General features: G+C 40.6%; 1 protein-coding gene and 1 long non-coding RNA gene across 2 annotated transcripts; one reads left to right on the top strand and one right to left on the bottom strand.

Annotated features, from left to right (window-relative positions):
• The first annotated feature begins 1,107 nt into the window (after positions 1–1,107).
• LOC115578558 (uncharacterized) lies at positions 1,108–5,618 on the top strand. Its single transcript, XR_003983482.1, has 3 exons — positions 1,108–1,362; positions 2,860–3,204; positions 5,099–5,618. It is a non-coding gene; the product is annotated as an uncharacterized LOC115578558 (long non-coding RNA).
• On the bottom strand, positions 5,218–21,672 carry LOC115578553 (cell division control protein 42 homolog). Its single transcript, XM_030411569.1, has 6 exons — positions 21,574–21,672; positions 17,449–17,553; positions 11,234–11,306; positions 10,983–11,092; positions 10,201–10,398; positions 5,218–8,887 (listed from the first exon to the last, which is right to left on the bottom strand). The coding sequence occupies exons 2-6, from the start codon at positions 17,551–17,553 to the stop codon at positions 8,798–8,800; spliced, it is 576 nt and encodes a 191-aa protein (XP_030267429.1). The 5' UTR covers positions 21,574–21,672; the 3' UTR covers positions 5,218–8,797.
• Positions 21,673–27,587: the final 5,915 nt, after the last annotated feature.

The following is a 27,587-nucleotide window of genomic DNA, read 5'->3' as shown; positions in this document are numbered from 1 at the left end:
CGTTCTGTAGGAGACAGAAATACACACATACACAAATATAAACACACAACTGTTCTGAATTGTCACACACTGATGCACACAACTCATGATACAAACACAACGTTGGCCGCGGCGGGAACGCAAAAAAGTGACACAATGTTAAACACACACTGAACACGAGTCATCACATCAACATGGACACAAAACGACAACACTGAACTCAACATGAACAACACAGACACACACAGTGAAAGACGACAAACACAACAAAAGTACAGGAAGTAGAAAGTGCAAAATTAAAGACACACAACGTAAGTGAGCGACATGAATCTGATCTCAACGCACACTTACACAAGTCAAGACACAAACACAACATCTGACATGAAGATACGACACTAAACCCGACAAAGACAGACACACAAAATGATTAAATGCATCAATAAAATAAATCAATAACACAGTTCACTCGATGTTTTATGTTTTTGTTTTGTCTTGTCGGCTTTATAACTTCTGTCCATTCATTGTGTAATTCATGGCTGCTGACGGTTGTTGTTGTTTGTGTGTTTGTTTGTTGTTTGTTGTTTGTGTGCGTCAGTGTTTGTAGTTTCTTCTGGACCTCAGGAGGATCACGTCAATCACAACTAACAGGAAACTAAACTCTAAATAAACTTTAAATTAATACTCAACATGAACAGACATGTAGACACACACAGACACACACACAGAGTGTTTGTTATGTTCGACAGCAGTGTTCAGTGTGTGAGTCCGTGTGTGTAGTCGTGTTGTTCTTTACATTCAGCAGTAAACAGATGTGTTGTTGTTGCTCGGACTCGTTCTTCCTCTCGTCCTCGCTCACGTCTCTCTGTTGAGGCAAACTGTGTGTGTGTGTGTGTGTGTGTGTGTGTGTGTGCGTGTGTGTGTGCGTGTGTGTGCTGCATGTGTGCACGTGTACACATGTGCATTAGTGCACGTGTGCGTCCTCTGAGAGACGAGGAGGAGAAAAAAAAGGGAAGGAAAAAAAGAGAGGTCAGGTTTCTATCCCATGATGCAACTGTTCTCTTGTCCCCCCCCTCCCTCCTCCCTCCCTCCCTCCCTCCCCTCCTTCTTCTCCAAGCTGGTTGCCAGTGGCAACGCACTTATAATGAGGTCAGATGGACATCCAATAATATTCACCAGCCGAACCAGCAAGCAGCGGCGGGCGCGGCGTGTTGGGACAGACAGCAGTCAAAGTGTCAGAGGCTGAATCAGCAACCAGACAAGATGGCCGCCGCGTAAACACAAGAAAGTTGGCACTGATTCATCAGGTCACACAGCGTCAGACTGAAACTGATCCCGAGTCAGATCATTCTCCGTCCAGCCCGCTGTTATTTACCTGCTGGGCAGGTGAGTGCGGACGTCCAGAAGTTTGACCCGACGGATCCAAACAGAAAACTTCATTAAAGAAGTTATAAAATGAAGTAATTTACAGACGAACAATTAAATCTTAATCAGTTTCTGATTCACTAAAGGAAAAGTACTGATACCACCATGAAAAATACTCTATTACAAGTTGAACATGTAACTTTAGAAAAAGTACAAAGTTTATCAGAGAAATGTACGTAAAGTATGAAAAGTTAAAGTCCTTTTAATGCTGATTCAACTGTTTCTGACAGTCACCACAGAGACAAACCTTTAACTCCACTACAGTTACTTGATTACTTCTAGTTACTAGTTACTTTGCAGATTACATGCTGCATTAAAGCCACAGCAGCTCACGTTTCAAGTATTTTACGGTTAATCAGATATTTTTTGTCTAATTCTGATGATCAGAATATCACATGTGGTAATCAGCTGACTCATACAGAACACGTACGTAAATGTTTGTATAGTTTTACTTTCACTTTTGACACTGAAGTACATTTAATATCAGTTACTTTAAGACTTCCTCATATTGGTGACTTTAACTTTTACCAAAGTAATATTTAAATACAATGTAACTTTTACTCAAATATGACTTTTGGAATTCCATCTATTTTAATAATGTTGGATTTAATCAATATTAATGCATTTTGTTTTCTAAAATGACACATTTTGGGGCAAAATATTGAATCTTTAGTTGCACTAACTCTTGAACAACAATAAAAAATAAGTAAAAAAGCTCAATATTTCCATCTAAAGTTGCCTGAAATGGTAGAAGTATGTTTAAAATTGTACTTAAAAGGTAACGTAGAAGGTTGAAAGGCCACGTTTTGATCTTTAATATGACACAACAACTTCCCAAAGTCTGATAATCGAGTTTTAAGGACTGAACTAAATGAATGGAAGTCAACAGACGACTGGAAATAAGAAAAATATACTGAATAAACTCAGACAAATTAAGAGATTTAGACCTGAAACAGCTTTTAGAGATCATTCATGAGGTCTTGTGTGTCGTGGATGTTAATTATTTGGACAACGAAACCTAAATCTGCCTGATAAAAAGACAAAGACGAAGTTAATTCTCATCAAGTTCGAGATCTTTGTCTACAGTTTAATTTCATGAAACTAAAGATGTGATTGTTTACGTGTAAAAACTAAAAATGACTATAAACTGAATGAGATCTGGTGCGTTTTAACAGAGCAGCTCACCTGGCGGGATAGAAACGACTGTGTGAAAACATTAAGATCTCAGTTTAACAGATACATTTTGAACAAACACAACATACGGCTGCTTTTGTGAAATCAGTGTGTTAAGCTCAACCTGTTCAAAGGTTCTGGGTCGTGTTTCAGAGCCAGAACCTGCAGGTGACCCGGCTGTTTGGGTTTAAACAGCCTTCAGACTTCAAGTTAAAATAAGAAGCCAGTGAACAATGTCGCAATGAGGATCGCTCCCTGCTCACAATATCTCCTCTGTGGTTACAGCGTGTTGTGAAATGTTTCAGTGGAGACCTCAGCTGAGAGGACAGGAGGCTCCACGGTGAGGAGGAGCAGAGGAGCAGAGGAGCAGAGAGGATCATGGGAGCCAACACTGAACGGTTTCCTTTGTTGCGTCTCGCCGCCGTCAGTCAGACAAAAGGATCGAGTGGCTCTGAGCCTCCATGACACGTCGGTCTGGAGGATCCATTTTAGTCTGCCAATCAAAATGAACCCGGGTCATTTACATATACTGTATTCACCAGGGCCCCTGAAAACCAGGAGACCGGCTCCCCCTAGTGTCCACCAGGAGGAACTGCAGCAACGTGGACAAGTCTGCAGACAGCAGAGCCGGTACGGAGTCCCAAACATGCCGCTGGAATACATAAACTTTAAATTTAATAATTATAATCAGGTCATGATTAAATATGTACATATTTTGTTCTTATGATGCAAATAATGTAGTTATATTACATGTTTATGGTGCTATTAAAGGTTTTTAAATACTGACAGATTCATTATTTTTAAAGTAATTTATCATCTCTAGGACGTAAAAGAACACTTTAAGAATTATAATATATAATCAGACAGACGGATTTACCCGTTCAAAATAAAATATATTCACATGGTGCCGATGGAAGCGTCTGAGATTTATCTGTTTATTTTTTATTATCAATTTTGTGACGTCTTTAACATCTGGAGCAGAAATCAACTTCTAAAACTAGCACCTACTTAAATATTTATAATTTAAAAACACAATTAATCATTTTTTAAAATAATTTATCATCTCTAGGAGGTAAAAGAACACTTTCAGAATTATAATATACAATCAGACAGAAGGATTTACCCTTTCAAAATAAAATATCTTTACATGGAAGCTTTTGAGATTTTTTACTATTATTAATTTTGTGAAGTCTTAAATATCTGGAGCTGAAATCATCTTGTGAAATTAGCAACTACTTAAAATATAATCTAAAATGCACAAGGAGATTGGCTATAAAGTCTATAATTATTATTTTCTGATTGTATCTTGCATTGTTGTTATATTCTTTAAAGTTGTATTATGCATTTTAAATTTTCTGCCATTTTTAAAAGGTGTAATCAATAAGAAAAGGCCATAAATCGAAGGTTGTGTCAAAACTATAGAGGGCAGCATGACCGCTAACTGCTGCTCACAGTGTTCTTCGCTGTAGCTGTTTTCGGCTTTAAGATATTTATTTTATCATAATTATAATTTAACATTTGACCACAAGTTCTGTATCGTAGGCAACTGGACTCGTTTCAGTTTGTTCAAGACGTTTCACCTCTCATCCAAGAGGTTTCTTCAGTTCTGACTAACTGGATGAGAGTCGCAGGTGTTAAACTCTGTGCGGGAGTGTCCTTACAGTCGTCAAGTGGGTTTCTAAGGCCAGGTGAGTCCAGGTGTGAATAGTTGTTAAGCCGTCTGTGGAGGGAACTCAGTACTGCATTGTAGGTGGGTGATAAGTAAAGTCTTATTCCACTTCCTCTGTTTATAGACGGTCATTTCTGTCAAGAAACAAACACGTCCAATTGCCGACGATATGACACTTAGAATCGCCTTCATTAACACAAACCAAGACTCTTCTGATGAGTTTTATTCAGTTTCAGTCGAGTTTGAGTGAAGTGTGTTTCACAAAACTTGAATTCAGACAGTGTGCGGTTGTATTTCTGTTGTTTAAGAAGGAAAATAGAAGTTTGTTTTGTTTATTTGTTGGACTAAATAGTCAACTCATGGTTTGTAAATCTCCAAGCCGACATATTTGATATGAAAATATCAAGTCAATGTTGTAACTAAACTTGTGGTCATATTTTACATATTGCCCCTTTATTTGTTGATAAATCTTATGTTGTTACATAAAGCTCCAAGTTCAACGTATCCAGAAAATAAAAGGACAAACAAGTTTCAGCTGAATAAAACTTTTTGTTTGAATTCTCTTACAAATGTATTTTTGCCAGCCAATCTATTAATTTTCATAATTACCTCTTTTTAAATGTTGCTGCTTGTCTACAGGAGTTGTTTTTGTCAATATAAAAAAAAGCAAAGTATAATTAAAGTTTGAAAATGTATTTTGAAGCCGCACATGTACAATATCTTTTCCATTTGTCTGCTGTGGAAAGTTATTCAACATGCAAAATTTCCCTGAATATGAAGATCTCTCCCCATTAATTACAGGATAGTTTGTACGTTTTTCTTTTCTTTTTATTATTTTATGCATTTTTATTCCAGACAAAGCAACTTTATTCAGAATAAAGAACAACAGGAGGAAGAACGAGCCGAGCAGAGGAAGAAGAAAGTGCCTCAAATGTGAAGGAATAAAAATAAAATCAAGTCAAAGTGAAACAACATTCAAGTACTGTTTTTATTATTTTCCAAACACCCACCAGTTCCAACATTCATCTTCTGATACAGAGCAGTTGTCCACATCTGTATTTATTGCTCCAGCTGTTATCATGTTGTTTTGTTTTGTTTCTGCCACTAGAAGCTTATCACGAGGATCGTAAAAGTCCGTCAGAGCCGGCCGAGCGAGGCCGGTTCTCTCTCAAACCGTTGGCACTCAACCGTCAAGTAATAGTACAAATATCTAAAAAGAAAAGAAAAATAAAAACTCAAGTGTCCGGAAACAAAATCTGCTAAAATAAATGTTCCCCAGGAAAACAATAAGGGAGCAAAGAAAATATATATAATAATAATACTTGTAATCATCCATACATTATGAGAATATTCTGTAATCTCCAAAAACACGGGGGAAAAAAGAGCAAAGTGGAATTTTTAGTTCATTTTAATGGAGAATACCTTCAGTTTAATGATTTAAATTGTTCTTTCTGTGGTCCAACATCAGTATTAAAGACTAAGAAACTATAATATTGTATACACACGTATGATTTATCATCATTAAACAGTGAAACTCGTCCTCAGAGAACCAGTTAAGTGATTGTTTACAGATAATTCAGGAAAAAAGAAGAGAGGGAAGTCAAACGTCTTGATTTTCTTTTGTTTTAACAGCAAATGATGATATTAGAGGTCAAATTTCTGGGGTTCAGTTGAGACTTTTTAAAGAATCTATTTGTTGGCCACCGTGAGGACACAAATGAACCTTTAAACTGAGCGGTATTCCCCTTTAAGGCCTCCAGGAGGTGCTAGCACACCGTCGGGCACTTGAGGTTCCAGTCAGGACCGCAGGAGACGCAGGAGAGGACGATCAGAGGAGGTCGTGTGTGAAATGTTTCGATCCCATTCAACAGTTTAATAAACGGTTTAGTCCACACGGATATCAGAGTTGACTTGAAGAGGGAGAGCCACTGAGGTCTGACTTCACATTTAGCTTTGTGTTTTAAAAAAGAACTGTGGAGGAACTGAAGTAAGATCCCGGCTGCACCGAGAAGGTCAACAGAGGGGAAATACGAAGCTGGAACAATCGGCTGGTTAGCTTAGCTTAGCATAAAGACTGGAAACAAGGGGAAACAGCTAGCCTGTGTCTAAACTCACAGTGAGGGTTTTAATTTCCGCATCACAGTCGTATTTTGAGAACTGAAGTGATCATATTTAAGTTGAGTAGAGAGTTGCGTCATCCGTGTTTACTCCATGTTTTTTTTTAACAATGGCAGCTGGTGGAGCCTGTGAAGAGTTCCTAAATGTTGGCTGCAACGAGGAGCTGCAAGTTAATCCATCATAAATCAAAACTGCTTGCTGAGAACTTCCAGGAACTATCTGAAGTCTCCATGAATCACGTGACGATCGCCATTTTGGACCGGTGTCGCGACTTTCTACACAACATGGTGACAACTTAAAGCACACCATGTTTTGTTTTACATTTCACCATGCAAATTTAGACTTTAAGCGATAAGGCAGCGACGTGCTCGAGTAAGAAAACTGAATATAAGGCAGTGAAAGTCGACTACTGCAGCAGCCGGAGGTTTCGGCGAGGTGAAGTCAAGCGTCGATGCTGCAGTGAAATTAAGGCGTCTGAAGGTTTTTGTGTTCAAAGGTGCAACATGAAGCCATTTAAACATCATGTCAGTGTCCTTTTAACTGAGATCTTTCAATTTCATTGTTTTCTTCCTCTATTTTTGGAGAACGGTTTCATTCTGGGCTTTCACTCGTCTTCATCAGCAGATGATCCGACAGCTTCAGGTCGTCTTGACTTCGATATCGGTTCCTGAACGACACCAATGTTATGAGAGACGTTTTAACAAAAGATCACATTCCACACACGCGTGTTGAGTCCCGTCTCCGGGTGTAACCTCGTGTTTTTTGCTGCGTGATTACTGGCTGACTGCCGGTGATGAGATCAGCTCCTCAGATACTGAAATTTGATATCGAATGACGAGTCGTTTTTCAATACTCGAGAGGAACAAGGCAGTTTGGTCGGAGCCCTGAACCCAGCCCTCCACTCGTCTCTGTGACAGTCCGTTAGTTTGATACCAGCGTGTCATCGTGTCTGAATGAATGTAGTATTGATTTATTGATGATGAGTCTGAGAGTCTGAGAGTGGAAAAAAGAGCGGCGCGACTGCAGAGGAAAGGACTTTTAGCGAAGACAGAATAACAATGAAATGTTTTATTACGTCCAAATTTGATGATTCTTCCGTGTTGTTAATTCTGCCGGATGGTTCGAGGAAACACAATCACCCATTTATGATCCAAATAAAAGCCTGAATTATTTATTTGTGACAAAATCTCAGTTTTCAGCAGCATCGTTTTGTTGTTTTGCATCAAATCTTGGCAGTTTTAAAGGGACAGTTTACCCTAAAATCTTATCTGTAGTGCTGTTTGTTCATCAAGATTGTTTTGGTTCGAGTTACAGAGTTTTGGAAATATCGCCGTAGAGATGTCGGCCTCAACATAATGCAGCTTAGAGGCTAGCTAACTACGCTAGCTAACAGTACAGCTCAGCCAAGGAGGACGGCGTTAATGTTTACATCCCGCGCTGTCACGAGAACGAGCGTCCTCGAGTCGATGCAGGATTTCTTCCGTGCAGCGATCCGGTTGGCGGCTGAAAGAAAATAGTTCCTACATGAAACTTTGCACCACACGGTTTGTGGATTATCACGAGAAACCAGCTTGTGGTTTCTGGAGAGAGACGTTGCTGTGGAGTTTTCAAAGCGTCATCTAGTTTCACATTCGAGAGAAAAGATCTGCAACTCACACCAAAACAATCTAGAGGGATAAACAGAAGACGGGTAAGAAAGTATGTTCGGGGTGAACTGTCCCTTTAAACTACAGCCTGTGCATATGTGTTTATATGTTCGTATGTTTGTATTTCCACTTGACCGCAAAACAAAGGTCAGTTAAGCTCTGCTGAAACTCTAAATTTTCCAGTTCCGCTCTGAGTCATTTGAATCTTTCCACCCGTACGGATGGAGTCCGCTTACAGTCACCGCTGGTTTTCTTTTTTTTAAGGCAACAACACTGAAAATCCTCGAGTCAACACGACCGCTGAACTCCAGATGAACCTCAGAGCTGCAGGGAGAGTTGCTCACCAACCGGGGCATGTTTACGTCGCTGTCTTTTAGTTTCGCTGGAGGAATTTCTTGTTTTTTTCGGGCGGCTAACGTCTTTAATATTGCATCAGCTCTCTGGACTTCATGCAAGAAAAAGATTCAAACTACTCTGTGTCAGCTGCGACTGCGTGACTCCATCCTCTCCATCGCTCCACCTGCCTCCTCCCACAGTTTAAACCCCGTTTCCCGGTTTATGAGGAGTGTTGTCCACATGTGTTAGTCATATTACATCGACATGAATCTATGATGAAAATAAAGCCCGTCTGTTCCAACACCACACCCACGTTAGGTCTCTACGGCTGAAGGCACTGTTTCAACATGTGTCTAACTCGTCCACCTTCACACCCTCCCCTCCCCCCTCCTCCCTCCTCCCGGCACTCCCCCCGCCCTCTCTTCCCGTCCACCTCCTCTTCCTCTCGTGGCGTCTATAGCAGGACGCAGCGCTTCTTGGGTTTGTTGTCTGGAGGCTCCAGAGCGGCCAGGATGGCCTCGTCAAACACGTTCTTCAGTCCTCTCTGAGAAAAGAGACACAAAGAGGAAACAACTCGTGAGTTTCCATCTCAGCCGGCATGTTTGTTCAGTTAGAAAACAAAAACAAACTGAGCGGAAACACCAGAAATATTCAGAGAGTAGAGTCACATATTTATTTTTCTTCTTCTGCCACTGATCATCACGTGCCTCCATGAAAGGATGAAAACATTGAGTATAAATTGTGTATGCAACTGTGCCGTTCCTGGTTGCACAGGCTTTGTGTTAACTCTACAGCTCTGTTTCCACCCAGAGAACCCAGAACTTTTACTCCAAGCAACTAACTTTTCAAGGGACTACTGTGAAGTTGTTGTCTTCTACGTTTTTACCACGTCTAAAGACCCCCGAAGACGAGGCAAAGCAGTCCGCTGATGTATGAAAAAGCAGCCTCGTTTTAAAAATGGTGTCCAGAAAAAAATGCTACCAAACAGAATCAGATGCCCCGATTCTAATTCTTTAAATGTCCAACCTGCAGGTTCAGATTCTGCTTTTCTTTCTTTCTAAGACTTGTAATTTACAAGAAACATTTGCGAATTATTGGAAAATTCTATTGCATGTTTGCCAAAATGTGTTTTCAGAGTTTGATCACAGTGTTTACTGGTGTATCCGGGATTGTGGAAGGTAAACATGAAAGGAGTCTCTCTGTAATTCGCTCCAATTGACATGTGAGCAGGACAGAAAGTTTACTGTTCTGGTTCAGAGCAAGTAAACGTTCAGTATAAAACCCTCGGCTACGATGTTTTTACTTTTCCAAAAGCAAACAGTTGCAGCAGATCACAACACATCCTGTCGCCGACTCCAGAAACGTCCCGCCTCTGTGCAGTAAAGATGCTGGACAGTTGATACAATGTACTAAGAAAATCAGCAAATCCTCACATTTTAGAGTCTGAAAGTTTTGGCATTTTAACTAAAAAAAGAAGATTTTATCATGTCTGATGTTTTCTTATTTCACTACACGATCATTAACAAGAACATCTGCTTACATACTCTGTGTCTGTGCATTTACTCCTCACATGTTCTGCGCTAATTCTAGCAGACGCAGTCATTTTTCAGAATCCTTTTTCCAGATTAATAAAGAAAAAGAAAAATCCACTTCCTGTTTATCACAACACTGAGCGAAGCAAACGTGAGATGACTGAGTAATCACAGCCACATCTGGACGTGTAAAACAAGCCTCTGAAATCTGAATTATCTGCTAATTTATCTCACAGAAGTGTCATAATTTCTTGTGTTGAAGCCGCTCACGTGTCTTTTGACCTCCCTATAAAACACGGGACTTCCTCCTCCTCTCTCTGCGTACCTGCGTCAGAGCCGAACACTCCACATATTTGACGGCCTTGAGCTCCCGGGCCAGTTTCTCTCCGCTCTCACAGGTCAGGGCTCGCTGTTTGTTCTTGGCCAGTTTCTCCAGAGTGTTGCTGTCGTCTCTCAGATCCACCTGAGTCCCGACCAGCAGGAAGGGTGTCCGCGGGCAGTGGTGCGTGATCTCCGGCACCCACTGTGAAGAAGCAAAGCCAAGAGAAGAGTGAGGAGGTGAGGAACAAACACCTGACCAGCTGAAAGTCACAGTTCAATCCACTTCTGTTGAATACAAACGAGTTTCTCTGACACACAGTGTTCGATTATATTTGACTGATGATTATACGTCAGTAAAACTTAAATGAATCCTCCCAAATCAAAATCACAATCTTGGATATCGAGTGTCGAGTAGAGGAAAGTTTCCTTCGTGATGTTTATTTTAAGTTAGACTGAGGAAGCTTCAGTTTTAAATCTCAGGTTTTATTCTATATTTTCATTCTGTAGATTCTTATATCTTATAAAATCAATTTGTTGTTGGTCTATTACATTTTAGAAAAAATGGTTCCCAAAGTTTTAGATGACCCAAAGATATCCAGTTTACGGTCACAGAGGAGGAAAGAAACCAGGAAGTATTCACATTTAAGAAGCTGGAATCAAAGAATTTGGGCTTTTACTCTCTTAAAAAAATACGCAAACTGATCAGACGATTATAAAAACAGTCGGCAATTAATTTAACAGTGGACACTGGCTGATAAATCTCTCGCTTGTTGTAGCTGGACTCACCTTCTCTCTGACGTTCTCAAAAGAAGAAGGTGATACGACAGAGAAACAGACGAGGAAGACGTCGGTCTGAGGGTAGCTGAGGGGTCGCAGTCTGTCGTAGTCCTCCTGACCTGCAGGGGGAGACACACAAACACTGTGACTGACAGAAAACAACAAAAATCATCCACACGATGTCGTGTTGCTACGACTGTTCCTGTCGCTGCTCCAAGAACTACAAACATTAGGCTGCAGAGTGATTTAGCTATTTTTACCTGCTGTGTCAAACAGTCCCAGAGTGTACGGCTCCCCGCCGATCATCACTGTCACTGCATAGTTATCAAAAACCTAAAAGGGAGGGTGAGGAGAGAGGGGTGAGGAGAGAGGGGTGAGGAGAGAGGGGTGAGGAGGGGAGGCACAGAGGAAGGTAGGAAATAGGAAGTCAAAACTCATCAGAAGGACAAAATGATCTCAGACATTCTTTAAAACAAAACAGGAAGTATTAAAAACTCGACTTTACGAGGCCGGTGAGCGTCCAACGACAGACGCGCTCACGTTCTGTTCTGAACTTTTTTAACGACGCACATTCTCTGAAACTAATTCTGCAACCAAGCAGCCCTTTGAAGAAGTGACAACCAGACAGAAACTTCTTCAGTTTCCAATCTGTGTCTAAAAATGTCCTCTGAAAGTCAAACCAGGACAAAATGAAAGGTTCCACATCATTTCAGCCCCTTCAGTGATGTGAGGACGTTGTTTTCTCTCGCTGAGCTGAAGGCGTGGACACAGAAATCATTAAATTTGGCTCTCAGGGTCAAAACTCAGGCCACATTTCTTTTCTTTTCGTCACCCTGCACATGTCAGAGGTTGGAGGGCTCCAACAAGAACGGACATGAAGCCTTGGAGAAGCTGTTTGTTACGTTCAACAGCACACAGATACTTTGACGCACAGCAGTAATCTTTCATATTTACAAAAACGTCTCCGACATCCCAACGTTTGTGCACATTTCATTAACAGTTGACAGCTTGACACGGCTCCAGGAGAAGTTGTCCTGCCAGATGTTTCTTTTCTTCCAGATGTTTCACTTCTAAAGAATAAGAATATAAATCGCTGTTTATGCCGTGAAGCTTTAAATGATGAGCATGTTCTGGCATCTTATAGACTAAATAATCAATCGATTTAGGCCCTGTTCTGCCGTGTTTGTTGACATTTCTCAGTCACTACGTTCAGGGCGATGACACATCGTCGTTACGCTGCCAGCAGAGTTCTGATCACATGATCGGTTTCACACCAACAACATCAGAACATCTTCTCTGAACAAACCCGAGACGTGGGCAGCGAGTCAGAGGTCTGGAGCCGGGACACTTCTCCAGGTCGGTGTAGGCGTTTGTCTGGTCACGTCTTATTGGCGGCGCCGTCTCCGTGGCAACTGTCAAACTCTCAACTCTTGCTGCTTCACTGTTATATAATCCAAGCTGCATGTGGAGGTAGGTGACACAACCTTTCCTCCAGCAACAGAGAGGTTTGTTTTGTTGCTGTTCAGGTGAACACATGCTCTCAGTTCCCCACTTCCTCCTGTTTCATCACTCTCGTACCTGCAGGCTCGTGCAACAACGAGCAGCGCGGCCTCAACACGCCTGCTAACTCCGCTCTGTGGCTGCTGAAGCGAGCTGGAGCAGGGAGTGTTTTATAGTCGCTGTGCCTGCTTGAATACACAACATGGCTTCGACACGTCGGCCTGCTGCGGTCTGCTGTAGCCTGCGGACACGGTTTTGGTTTTTTAACGAAGCTCCGTATGCAAAGAGAGGTTTCCAGATAAACTGGAGGATGTAGCCTGTAGCAGAGGAAGTTACGGCGAGCAGCACAAACACGGACTCAAGCTGGGTCTGTTTAGTCTGTATTAAAACAGGCAGACTCACAGCAGGTGACTGGAAGCGCTCGTCGTAGGAAACCTGCTGGAATACTGTTCTGGTGCTGACTGAAAAGTGTCTGTGGCATCAAATCTGCGCCTATCAGCAGCTCAGCAGCAAACAAGCACTTTAAGTAGAAGTAGATGGTCTGATTTGCTCTGATGCATTAAATGGCCGCAAGAGCAAAACATCTGGTATAGATAGCTGAAGTCACGCCTCCTCCGCCTTCTCTCAGGGGATCTTATTTCAGAACAAACTTGTCTGGCAGTGAATAAAAAGAGACAAATCATTTCTCCATCCTGTTCAGTCGTGTCATGAATCTCACGGATGATGTTCGTCAGCCAATAAAGTCTAAAGTAACATCAGACTGTGAAAGTACGTCGTTACAAAGACGACACAGCCGACAGTGTCGTGAGTGACGTCGTAGAGCTGCTCACAGAACTGAACCAGAACCAGCTCTCCTTCCACAGAACTGTAGTTTTCATGTAACGAGCCCAGTGAGCGGCCATATTGGTGTCGGTGACGTGTGATGAAGTGAGACGATGTAGCTCACCGACAGTTTAACGCAAAACTACATGAGATTTTACTTTAATCACAACAAACTGACACTTTGATGACTTGGAAAATGTATCTTTTAAATTGACAAACATCATCTGTTTGATTCATGAAATAATTCAACCAGGATGGAGAAAATATTTGTCTGTCTTCATTCACTACCAGACAAAGGTTTTATGAAATAAGGTCCCATGGAGAACACAGGAAGGGGCGTGGCTTCGGCGCTCAATCGACAAAAGAATAATTTGGAAATGTATCAGTGCTAAAAGTCTTTTTAAATCAAATATGTTACAGTGGATTTTAACAACTGTGTTTGTTTTGTTTTTCTAAAACTAAGAGACAAGAACGTAGTCAAGGATGTAACACACACACACACACACACACACACACACACACACACACACACACACACACACACACACACACACACACACACACACACACACACACACACAGGAAGTCGTGCTCGTCAGTTCAAGTAGAGACTGAAACACAGTGTGATACATTGAGGCGAAGTGGAGTCGAGCCGCAGAGACGGACTGAAATACTTCAATAAAATAGAAACCATGCTCATTGTTCACACACACACACACACACACAGACACACACACACACAGACAGAGGTTTGTGACGATGATGTGTTTGGACAGAGCTCAGACTGCAGAAGCTGCTGGAAGCAGACTGATCCCAGCACAGCGGTTGCTGTGGAAAAGAGCTGCGGCTGTATGGAGAAGTGGTCAGTAAGTGCTCGTGTCATTCAATTCACCAACCTGCATTACTGATTTACATTCTGCCCCGTCACTGTGCAACACATGCTGTGTTAAGATGTCCTGTGTTCGGCCTGAAATGACCCGTCTGACACGACACGGCAGATTAACAGTTACAGATGTGACATTAAACGGAGGCGACGTCTGTCTCGACAGATAACTTCCTGCAGGAGACTTCCTCTCTCCTGATTTCTTATTGTGTGATTTTCAGCTGACTGACAGGAAAATGCTCGACACACACACACACACACACACACACACACACACACACACACACACACACAACACAACACAACACAACACAACACAACACAACACAACAAAGATGAAACAGGAAGTTCGTGCATGTTTGCTGGTTTACATCTCACCCCGCAGAAGCTGTTGATGTTTCATACTGAAAGCGACGACCAGAGCGAGCGTGAATGAACCTGCGGTGGGTTTTAAAACGAGCGAGGCGTGATTCTGCAAGGTGTGATCAAAGCCTCATGACAGGACGCACGAGCAGAGCAGATGACGAATCGACACCAACGAGACAGCGACCAAAACAAAGACAAGAAAACACGACTGCATGTCTGCGAGTCCCGAAACCTGGAAATCACTTTGAATCTTTGCACGTCTGGTTCCCTCGTCTGAAAGTCTGAAATAAGATATTTACAAGTTTTGTTCTCCGACATAAAATATATACCTCATTACATGTCCCACAGTTTAATTATAAAGCTCCTCCGGTTGCTAACGAGTGTCTAAATGAGACTACAGAGGTTGTCGGAGACATTAAACGTCCTCACTGCGAACACGGACACTCATCGACTCACTAGCTCGTCTTTACAGGCCGACTTCAGTAGGGCCTATAAAATCTGTTTTATTTTTTCCTGAATTCCGTTTTTCCCGTTTTAATTTTTGGAAATTTCATTTTTTTTACCTTTTACTTTTATTATACTACCTAAAACTGTGTGTTTTTAATGTAAATGACTAAAATGTACACACATTTAATAGAAATTACCTTAAATTTATTGTGGTGACAAACACATTTCCTCAATACTGTACTATACAGTACATTAAAGGGCATCAAAAACATGATTTGACTTCATCATGTCTTCATACAAAAGTATATTTTGTGTTTTTATGGGTTTCGTTTGGGTTTCATTGAATAAAAACATGGTCAGCTCTCAGGCAGATCCAGTAAATGTTTGCATACCAAAATTGTTCTGAAAATTTAAGTTGGAAATATTAAAAATTGCAAAGATGACTAACAAAATGAGAAATTATACTTGTGACGTTATGTCAATAATATACATACAAGTCGTTCGGGAACTGCTCGGCTCTGTACTGAGGGGTTAATGACGAGTTTCTCAGTTTTATCACCGATGGAGCCGGAGCCGTGGACAGCCACATCTCCATGCTTACATTGTTCTGACAGGGAAGCTCAGTCTGTGGAGGAGGCTTGTTGTGCCACCCAGATTTGCTTCCCTCTGTGCAGTTTTCCCCAGACATATGTTCTTCTTCCAAACGAAAACGGCATGTCAGTGAAATTATGTCAAATTCCGCGATATCCCGCTTTAAAATCTAGATTCCGTTTTAACCGGCTAATTCCGCGATCACGGAAATCATAGGGCCCTACTTTACTTACAAACTATTCTAACTTTAACTTTACAACTTGTACATTGATCAGTTTATAGAAAACATATATGGTAATTGCGCAGTAAGACGATCTGTGGTGGTGACGTTTCAATCATGTGACCGTGATGTCGTCAGTTTGTAGCCTAACATTAGCTTCTTACTGCTACAGATTTAAATTACACTCCAAAACTCACAGCAGTGATGTTCATGTGTGAGGTTTATCTTTATGAACAAAACCTGTAAGTATCAAAAACTTGTCTGAAACAATCCAAATTGCAATTCATAAATCCCACAGGCTTGTTTTTAAATACCAAAAAATACCTTTGACTTTCACATAACTGGGATAGCTTACTTAGATTTGGCGGGTAGTTCGTGCCCAGAAGCAGCCAACGATGTTCCTACATCTGCTTACGTTAAATATCGTGTTAGAAAAAGGCAGATAGTTCTGATAATTTCATAGTAAATGGTTAAATATGGTGGCGGGGGGGAGGGAGGTGTGAGCGACTGACAGGAAGAGGGTGATGGAGTTGAGTCAGCACTGTTGGTTCTGCAGCGCTCTGATCAAACTGTGCTGACGAGCGACGGACAGACTGAGAGCACCGATAGAAAACAGTAGAGAATTACTCATCAAAGCAGTCAGCAGTCAGAGAAGCTGCCCATCAATTAGGTATTTTTTAAAAGGTACAGTCCTGCCACTCAACTGTCAGTCAGCTGTTTGCTGTCACAAACCCCCCTAAAAAAGTCAAAGTGTGCAGGATCATCACGCCGAGCATCACATTTTATATCACACTGCAGAACCTGCGAGGAAGCTTCCACATCGCGCTGCTTCAGCATGACACGACACTTCGACACAGTGACTGATCAAACAGGAAGTGTAGGAGACGGACTGCAGAGAGGCTCCGATTCTCTGAGCTGCAGGTACCAGAAAACAAGCAACAGACGCACAAACAATCACACACACACACACACACACGCACAGGGCTGCAATCCTCAGAATCCACCCAAGCAGAAGGCACCAGATCATTTGAGTCGTCGTCGTCACCAACAAACAAACAACAACTTCTGTTTTCCAAGCTGCTGGACTCGTGTCAGAAACAGTAGCAGGGTGTGTTTGATTCCCTCTGAACCCCAAATGTCTCCAAGTAACACATTAAAGGAACAGTTCCAACAGTTGTGTTTTCATTTTCTCTCTTTCTGGAGGTGCTGGTTGGCAGATTGTGACCTCAGGACACAGCCAGGCTAGCTGTTCCCCCTATTTACAGTCTTTATGCTAAGCTAAGCTAATCATCTTGCAGTTTACAGTCAGTGTACAGACATGAGAACACGATTAATCTTCTCATTCAACTTGTTGCAACACTCAAGTTGATTACACAACTTTGTTTTGTGTTTTTGCAATGTAATGTGTCGTGTCATGTTTACTATAAACAGGTTGTTACTAAGAGACAACCTCAATGTATCTGGAGGTTAAACCACAAGTTAGCAGACCTGGAAGTTCATTAATAATCCCTCGTTGAAGAGAGAGAGATTTTAGTTTTGTTGTCAGATCGCTGCTCGTATTAACTGCACAGTCACAGTGTCACTTCCTGTGTGACAGGAAGGAGAAAGTCAAACATGGAGGTGTTGGTGTTGTCGCAGTTACTCACCGTGGGGACGTATTCAGAGGGAAACTTGTTGGTGGTGTACGAGATGAGGAGGCAAGTTTTACCCACAGCGCCATCACCCACCACCACACACTTTATAGTCTGCATCTGAGGAGGAGGAGGAGGAGGAGGAGGAGGAGGAGGAGAAGGAGGAGGAGCAGGAGGAGGAGGAGGAGGAAGGGAGGTGAGGGAGACGGAGAAAGTCGTTGGTTATTGACAGAATCACTGGAACACCTTCTTATTTTTATTTTCGGTCGAAATGCTCCAAGTGGTTCAAAATTAGGTGAGCGAACTGGAACGGAACCAGTTCCATGTGAGTGGAAAAGCCCCAACAAAGATGCTTCAGGTGTTTTACAAGTGACATCTTAAAGGAGCAGTGTGTAATTCTTTTCAGATGTTTACAATATTAACCACTTATTGAACACCCCCATTTTAAGGTTCTTTTTCCAAAAGGACATACCGAAATTAAAAGCATGACAGCTCCCACATACGTTGAGACTCAGGGATGTGCTTGGTACCATTGGAAAGGTAACGCCCTTGAGTTTTTTCTAGAAGTGTAATTGTGATTCTATGACATACTGACACAGAGTTACAGAGGTTGGGAACACAGGTTTTGGTTTCCGTCCAAAAACAAGGGTGTTCCTATGTTGGAACGGTGTTCCTTAAGGGGTTAATGAGGTAATAAAAAAAAACTCAGGAACAACGACAGAATAAACCAGCTGTTCTCAGAGGAAAATAAGGTCCCCAGAACACAGTCTGAAGCTAGAAAAAGGTGGCAGGGTCCGCCAGCATGAAACTGTGTTGTTCTTTCTGATCAGTTTGTTTATTCAGTCAGGAAAAGAGTTTGATTATCCAGTTTGTTTGGGGAGGAAAAAAATCAGTCAATGAGTTTTATAAACCAAGGAAATTACTTTCAACTGAACTGATAATGGGAATAAAACACTACAGTATATATAAATAGTGTTAAAGATAATAATTCTGTCATTTTAAGCTGCTTATTAAATGGTTTCTGTGCCGATTCACCTTGAGAACCACAAAAGTAAGACTTCTGCCCTTTTTGTGTTCTTGTGTGTTTCAGCCACACGTTAACATCCTGCAGCCTTCAGTCTGAGTCTATCAGGTGACAGGTTGAGCGTCCGTGAGCACAAACACTGGCAGCTGTGTGAGGCAACGTGTTTACCACACACTGGCTGGAGATCCTGTGACCATCCAGACGCCGGGCAGCTCACATACCCAGGCTGCCGCTTCATTAAGGGGGACAATGGCAGAAGGGGGACTCTGCAGCCACTTCATCACTGCCTCTTTGTTTGGGCCTTTGGGCAGCTGAACTCTGCTGAGTCAGGCACAAGTTAACTGGTCATCTGCAGGGACCATGACACCGGTTGTGTCTCCATAATTCCTTCCTCAGGAGATGTTCACATGCAGATCATTCTGGATAACGGAGCAACAATGTGTTGTCAGCGCTCTACTGTTTCTTGTACACGCTGCTATCTGCATCCAGTTGATCCTGTTTTGACATCAGCGGCCTTTAGAGATGAAGCAGCTGATTATTTACATGAATGCATCGGTTTATATCTTTACCGTACTGCTCTTCAACTCTGTGACGGTTCATCTTTGATAGAAGCGTCTATGAAAAGATCAACTGATTTGTCTACATACAGCAAGTATGATCATTCTTCCAGGTCATTAAACAAGAGAAAATGACTAATATTTGCTGCCCCTTCTTTTTAAATGTGAGGATTTGCTGCTTTTTTCAGATTATTACTGTATTTTGGAGTTTTGGACTGTTGCTCAGACAACACACGGATGTCTGACAATGTCATATTGGGCTCTGTAGACTCATTTTATAAACTTTACAATAGGAATAACTCATTTAGATAATTGATTCATCGGTTTGAGAAATCTAGAAGATAATAAATCTATGATTTCAGTTTCCTAAAATGCGAATATTTTCGTTTTTTTCCTTGTCTGTGACGGTCAGCTGAAGATGTTTGGAGAGTGGACATTTGAGGACGTCGTCTTTGGCTTTCAGACACGCTGATCGACATTTATCAACAACAGAAAGTAATCAAAAGTTGCAGCACCGTATACAAAGTACAATCAATACAACCATAACTGAACAGATTGATTCATATGAATGAAATTAGCTGTTAGTTGCTGCCTCTTGTCTTGTGGGTAACTTCCTTGAGGGAAGCTGTGTTAAGACCCACAGTGTTTCTGTACGTTCACCACAACAGGAAGAAAAGTATTGATCACAACAAAACTGATGTGGACTTGAAACTTTGACTCAAGTTGATCTTACAAGTTACAAGTTCTGAAATTTGACTTGAACTCGACTCCCCTGAGACTCGACTTCCTCAAGTCTCGTCTTAACTTGAGCTTTGGTGGACAAAGTTCAGTCAAGTGTGAAGTTAAAGGACGACAAACGAGTTGTGGTTTTCACACCGATGATTAATAAGACTCGTCTAAACACAGCAGCTGGCATGTTGTTGGATACAACAGTCAATAATAGATTTAGTGTGTGGTTCATTTAATTAGTCGAACGACAGAATTAAGAATTAATCTGTAACCGTTCTGAATATCTATTCCTCTGATCAGTAATTTCTTCAGGCGACGCACTTTATCTGACTTTTATTCCCTCCTGTGACAAGACTATTCATTTACAACCCAAATTAAATTAAGCTTTGAATTACATTAAAGACACATACACAGCAATTAATCTTTAAGAAGCTATTATCAGCTAATGCTAGTGATTAATGAATTCTAAGTTGAGTAACCATTTAAGCTCTAATTAATTCTCACCTACAGCCCAAAACACTCAAAGCACTCATTATGATAAACAGAGAGAAATGAAAGTAAATGTTCTGTCACAACATGCTTCTTCATAACGATACTAAGAACAAAACTGAGTAACAGATTAATCAATAGAAACAAAAGTCGTGTCTCAAAATTAGAATTGTTTTCTTGATAAATTAATCAATCAACTGTTCAGCAAAACCAGACTGTTGTTTGGACATCGAAGAAATTATGAGCAGGACAATAATTAACAGATATATTATAATTACATACTAAAATATTCTTTACTTGCAGTCTTAATTTTAAAGTTTGTAATGAATTTATATGGAGACACACATTTCTCCTGTAAGACATGAAAATGTTTAGGCTGATAATAAGCCAATAAATACAGCAAATCGATATGTTCAAGCAGCTGTGACCAGAGAATACTAGTGCTTAATCAGTTATCAATCAACTACTCATCCCAGCCGGAAGTTATTCTTACACACAGACCTAAATATTCAAAGTATTCATTATGCAAACAGAAACTAAGTCATTAAAACAAACATTAAATCAACTATCAAAGTTGGATTAAATCAATTTTCTGTCAGGGTTAGTAAATAAGAAACAAAATAAAATCATTCCTTTAATAGAAAGCTACCCGTTATCTCAGTTATTGGGTTAAATGTGACTCTACTAAGTTTTTGAACTATGAATTATTGTATTTTCATACAGTTTTAGTCACTTCCGCATATAAAACGTAGTCAAAAACCTTTGCTAAAGCCTAATTATAGTCTTTTTCCCAGGCCAGCTCGTTAGTCAGCTTGTTTACGCAGAGTTAAAGTTATGACAGGATCATGTTATAACCTGTTGACAGCATTTACTGGCTGCTAAACCTCCATGATGAAAAGTTTGGGCTACTCCTGCGAGGCTAGCTAACGTTAGCTACGTTGAGTCGGTAGCTAGCATGAAGTTACATCCGCCAGACCCGCACCCACAACAAAAATGCCAGTTTTTAATGAGTTTAAATATAATACAACGACTAAACAACACTTTCCAGAGCTAGATGTGTTTTCCACAAGTGGTAAAACTGAGTCATGGAGTTGCTCTGGTTAGCTAAAACAATCACACCGGTAAAAACTTTAGCAGAGATTTCAGAGGCGAGCTAGCAAAGTTAGCTAAAGGAAATCGTTTGTTTTGACAGCTGCCGGTTAGCATAGTTAGCCGTCAGCCGGCTAACAGTCACGGGTCTTACAATGAAAAGAGTCGCTCTAAGGTAAAATGTTGTTTCTGTGCTGGTATTTCAGTATTAATCGGCAGTAAATCGAAGTTAAAGTCAGTGACAGAGACTACCTTGTCTGTTCCCAGCCGCCGGAGTGTTGGTAATGTTGTGTTGCGTTCAGGTGCTTCCCGTAAACCACACCTTCATCCACTGCGGAAGTCGGAAATATGACGTGTGGTGTGTTCATGTTCCTCCAGATATATTGTTGTTAATGTGTGCGATAATTTAGTGATTTCCGGTGTCCGTAATTTTTTAAAATGTTTTACGGGAACTCAGACTTAATATTTATGTTATTAGACCTACTAACTAAAAAATGAATTTAAACAGTCATACTATTCTAACCCTCATGCAACTGTTGATACATGTTATGGTTCTTTTTTATTATTATTTTGGCTGTACTAAAACATATTGCATACATTTTGACAAAAATATTTCGTTTTTTCCTTTTAAATCTGAACCTCAGATCATACAATTTGCCTATAAAACACTGTGTAAATTAGATGTAATATCATATTAAAGCTATTACATGTTACTTTACATATCAAGTGCTATTAAAACCCATTAGAATTTTTTTTTTCTCATCCCACTGTCATTACAGCACAAAATCAAGCATCCCACATTATCGGACTTTCAGTCTGTGGTCCTGGATGAGTTGTTTTTACTATTTTCCACTAGATAGAGCAGTTTATTTTTGCCCCGTGTCCTATAGAGGGTTTTGCTTCATAATAAAATTAAAAAAGACATCTGCATCATGTAAACAAACTGGTATTTAAAGGGTTAAAATCCAGAAAATGAATGAATATTTGGTCAGTATTATCAGGACTGATGTTGGTAGAAAGATGAAACCCATTAAAGTTTAAAATAATATTAATATAGTAGTTTTATGGCAGTTTTTGACATGGAATATGTTTTGCACTGAATGTGGTACATTTGTATTTTTCTTTTATCAGTTGCATGATGATTAATTTAAATGTTTTAACACTTAATAACATAATATCATAACAATCCCCTATATATTTCATATTTGTATCAACAATGGCAGACAAAAAAGGTAATATCAGACCATTTGTTATATGATAAACACGTTCCTGAGCAGGCAAAAGGAAGAAAAGCTAGTAAGTGAACATTGAGCTACAGCTGTTTGTTCCCAAGGTCAAAAACGAGCCTTCACTCTGAAACATAATGCTGCAGCAGATATGATATTTTTATCTAAGCTCTGAAACAAAAACCTCCCTGGGCACAAAGACAGGCGCAGAAAGACAGTTTTCCACATTGAACTTGATGTTATATATATCGAATAGTCCCTGAAGGCATCATCAGGGCTGGTCAGGTCAGCAACATCTGTGAATCCATTTAACATTTAAAGGTTTGATGTATGTTATTGTTAGTTTAAACCAAACATTTGTGTTTATTTGAGTAGATTACCTGTTACTGGCATTAAAAACTACCTTTAATTCTATTTACACATTAAATTAATGAGCTATTTCTGAGAACAAACAACATAAACAGGCATCCAGAGTGTTTCCACCATCATCCTGACTGTGTGGAGGATGACTCAAGACTAAAACATGTGTCGGTGTTTCAGCGACCAGCAGAGGGAGGTGAAGGGCAGAGTGTCGGTGAGTTCAGGGTCACTACATTACCAACAGCACAAAGACATTCTAGATGCTTTAGCACAACCTGAGGGAGACTACACAGCATTTCTTTCCTCTGAGCGCTGTCCTCGCTGAACTCCTCCGTCCTCACGTAGATTAACTGTCAGCACACCGATGTTTGCACACAGATTAAATTCAGTAATTCAGTGATTAACAACAAAATATTTGTAGAAGAAATATTGTTTACATTCAAGATATCCTGTGACTTGTTAATTCAGCCAGAAACGCATGCGGAAATTCAATATATAACTGCAATTGAATGCTTTTGGAGCTTTTAATTGTGATATATTGGATTAATTTAAATCAAGATGAGCCATATTTTGGCTAAACTGGTGGATAGTGTGAGTTAAAAATGGCTTCATCAGGCTGTGAGACTCCTCAGCACTCCTTTTATTAAATACATTGTTTGTTTTTTTGCTGTTAATGTTGCACAAAAGGATTTTACATTTTTTTTTGTGTACCTTGTACGTTGTAAAACTGACTTTACCCGATAAACACGCCTGTGTTTAGATGTATGGAAGTCAACTGGTGACCAAAGAAGACTTTCTCAATTTGTGCTAGTTTGTATCTCGTTTTTATAAGACAGCATGAACAACCAACCACTAATCTACCAGAAGAAAGAAGATGACATGTATCTCGTTCTTGATTCATCGGAGACTTTACTTTACATGAGCAGTCTAGTATCACATTTTGCAGGAATTACTTTTAACACTAATACGTCTGATAGATTCTGTCAGGACTGTATCTAAACGTGTCAATAGAAGATGTCATAGTGTGAGAGTTTATCATGAACAGCCGAGAAGAGTTCAACCACAACAAATCAGTGGAGGTCTATGGAGGGCTGAATGATAAAGGCCCTGTTTATTATCTCTTCAACAGGGTTTGAAAGTGTTTGTTTTGGCCGTGCTGCGCTGCAGGTGAAGGCCGGTCGACCTTCATCGGTAACATGGCAGAAAATGAGATAATTACAATGCAAGGCGCTTCTCCGTTAGCCTCCCCCTCCGGACGGCTCCTCTACTTCTCCTACTTCACAAGCATTTCATCGCACTTTGATCTCTGCTCGCTGCTCTTTCTTCTTCTTCTTCTTGTTTCCCTCTCCCTCCTCTCCTCTCCCTCTCCCTCTCCCTCACCCTCCTCTTCATCTTCTTTGCTTTCTCTCTCTGGATGTGTGTGTGTCTCTATCAGTCGCTCACCCGTGACTAACCAGGGGGATGGATGTCAAGGACGTTGTGCTGCTTGTCTCCCAAAGATAATCCCATTAAACTCAGGAATTTAATTATAGATTATCTCACACACTCACACTCACACACACACACACACATAAAAAATCATCTAGAAACGAGCAGGTGCGCAGAAACACACATCAACGCGCAAAAATACAGGAACTGGTGCACCGTGATGATACTCTCGCCCATGCAGAGATATTTTGTAATACACAAAGGTAACACACAGAGACATGAACACAGACACACACACACACACACACACACACACACACACACACACACACACACACACACACACACAGGCTTCACCCCGTTGCCCTGTCAATGTGTATCAGTATCAGCCTCCAGTCGGCATTAACAACTTCACCAGCCTGTTTTTAGAGCAGCGAGGACACGATTCTGCAGCGAACAAAGGAGGCAAAAGGAATCTCATCTGAAACACAGTTTACTGAAGCTGCTAAACACGCTGAACGTGCAGGATGTTACAGGCACTCTGACAGCAGCTTTACTCCACCTACATCCTCACAATGTCATTGTGATATCAATATTTGTTGCCCTGTCCCTGCAAATTACGGAGTGCTTCTGAGGGAATTAAACATTTTAAGATATGTATCATGTGTTGCGAAATTTCCTAAAATATCATATTTTCATTTTAAGGTCATATCGCTCAGCCATGGTATTCATTATATTAGTAATACTACTGTAATCCAATGAGTCTGGGCTAAAGAGAAATACCTGTTCCTGACATTGACCTACAATCATACATAATAATAGTGTTGTTAGCCGTTGACTTGCTTCTCCATGGGGAACAGTGAGCTAGCCTCCTTTTTAGCTTGTTAGCTCCTAGCTACATGACACATGGTCCTGTATGTTCCCGGGGCTAGGTCGAGGTTTATGAGCAGTTCACAACACAAAAGGAGGATTCATGTCTGTGAACAGATGATTAAACTGTGGATCACTGGACCCTGAAGCGTTGATTTGTTTCGGCTCCTTGCTAACATCTTCCATTTTGTTTCAGTGGCAGTCGTCTCTCAGCAGAAGCAGCTGATCTCCCTGCACAGGTGATTTGTACCTACATTGTCCTACATTTTAAATAACTTCTTAAAACCCACTTTTAGACCTGCTTTTATGTGAAGGCATCTTTCATTCCTTTTCCCTGCTCTTGGTCTTTTTATGTGTTTCTAATTCCTCCTTAGTCTTTTTTCTTATCGTCCTTTTCTGCTTTTATTTATTGTCTTTTATTCTTTTTACAGCTCATAATCTTTTTATCTGTTCTTAATTCCAGTGATGTGAAGCCATCCTTTTATTCCTTTAACCTGTAATGACTCATACAGAATTTTTGTGTTTTGACATTTTCAGTTCTGCTTTCTTGTTTTAACTTCCTCATGTTTGTCTCGTCTGTTGTTGTGTTTATTCTGTGTTATTGTTTCCTGCTTTTGCTTGATCGTCAAATCACTTTGTAAACTCTGTTTTTATTTATCGTTTAGATGGCAACAGAAAGATGAAATACACGGTGATATCGACATAACTGTGGACAGGTTGTGGTGGTTTAACTTCACCAAATAACAGCTGTTCCTAAAAGCTGCTGTCACCTTGAGACAAATATCCCACTTGCTTCATATAATTCGAGGCAAAGCAAAATAAAACACCTCTCTGAAACTGCAAGAAAACAACTTACAAGTCACTCTGTCATGCCAAGTTTTGTCATATTGCTTTGTTAACGTTCAGCAGCTGCAGCTCTGGTGTGGCTTCAGTGTGGACACAGCTGCGGAACGCTGGTTTTGTGCTCTGTTCAGGTGCGTCGACACAAAACCTGGCAACCTCTCTGTGCTGAGTCACCGTGTCCAGTTGCATTTGTCATTTTTATTTATTTTTACTTTTTATTTCTTCACGAATGAACCACAGGAGACGTGTTGATTGATGAGGTGGTTATATTTAAGAGCCAGGCTCGCTGTAGCCCCATGTTTCTCAAGGCTTTATGCTAAGCTAAGCTAACCACTCCCCCCTCCATAACACACAAACATGAAAGTGATATCTGTCTTTCTTATCTCACTATTTGAAAAGAAGTCACATCACAGCATATTTCCAATTAAATGTTTTAAAAACTACAGCCTTTATATTCTTTTGTTGACTTGATGCTAGTTTCCATCTTGCCTCTTTTTGGGCTGTTGGCCATCTTTACTCGAGCACGTTTTTAGTTTTGTGAGTAGAACAATAAATAAATTAACCATCAAGCTTGTAAAAGAAAAAAAGAATCCGAACAGACGTTTAAACACGGCGTCGATGTTACAGGCACTCTGACAGCAGCTTTACTCCACCTACATCTCTCAGCCAGTTACGCAGTGCTTCTGAGGGAATTCAAAATATTAAGATATGTGTCACGATACATCCTAAAATATAGAACGATAAATAAATTAACCATCAAGCTTTTACCTGGATTGACTACAGGTGACGGGCCTAACAAAGTTGGCAGAAAAAAGAATCCGAATATGTTAAAACACGGCGTCGATGTTACAGGAACTCTGACAGCAGCTTTACTCCGCCTACATCCCTACAATGTTGTTATGATGTCAATATTTGTCACTCTGTCCTTGCAGTGCTTCTGAGGGAATTCCAAATAATAAGATACATATCATGTGATGCGATATATCCTAAAAATTTGGACGATAAATGAATTAACCATCAAGCTTGTACCTGGATCAACTACAGGTGACGGGACTAACAAAATCGGCAGAAAAAAATCTGCATAGACGTTAAAACGCGGCTTCGATGTTACAGGAACTCTGACAGCAGCTTTACTCCGCCTACATCCCTACAATGTTGTTATGATGTCAATATTTGTCGCTCTGTCCTTGCAGTGCTTCTGAGGGAGTTCCAAATAATATGATACATATCATGTGTTGCGATATATCCTAAAAATTGGGACAATAAATGAATTAACCATCAAGCTTGTACCTGGATCAACTACAGGTGACGGGACTAACAAAATCAACAGAAAAAAATCTGAATAGACGTTAAAACGCGGCTTAGATGTTACAGGAACTCTGACAGCAGCTTTACTCCGCCTACATCCCTACAATGTTGTTATGATGTCAATATTTGTCGCTCTGTCCTTGCAGTGCTTCTGAGGGAGTTCCAAATAATATGATACATATCATGTGTTGCGATATATATCCTAAAATTGGGACGATAAATGAATTAACC

The sequence above is a fragment of the Sparus aurata genome, chromosome 3, assembly GCF_900880675.1.
Source record: "Sparus aurata chromosome 3, fSpaAur1.1, whole genome shotgun sequence".
Lineage (NCBI taxonomy): Eukaryota > Metazoa > Chordata > Actinopteri > Spariformes > Sparidae > Sparus > Sparus aurata.
The sequence above is the reverse complement of the archived record's forward strand: the minus strand, read 5'-3'. Positions and strand labels throughout refer to the sequence as shown.

What these genes read in the sequence shown, in the direction of transcription:
- LOC115578553 (XM_030411569.1), bottom strand. Translation starts at nt 17,553, where the DNA reads ATGCAGACTATAAAGTGTGTGGTGGTGGGTGATGGCGCTGTGGGTAAA. An exon ending in CCTCTGAATACGTCCCCACG is followed by an intron (nt 11,307 to 17,448) that starts GTGAGTAACTGC and finishes CCTCCCTTTTAG; the next exon opens with GTTTTTGATAACTATGCAGT. An exon ending in GGGACTGTTTGACACAGCAG is followed by an intron (nt 11,093 to 11,233) that starts GTAAAAATAGCT and finishes CTCCCCCTGCAG; the next exon opens with GTCAGGAGGACTACGACAGA.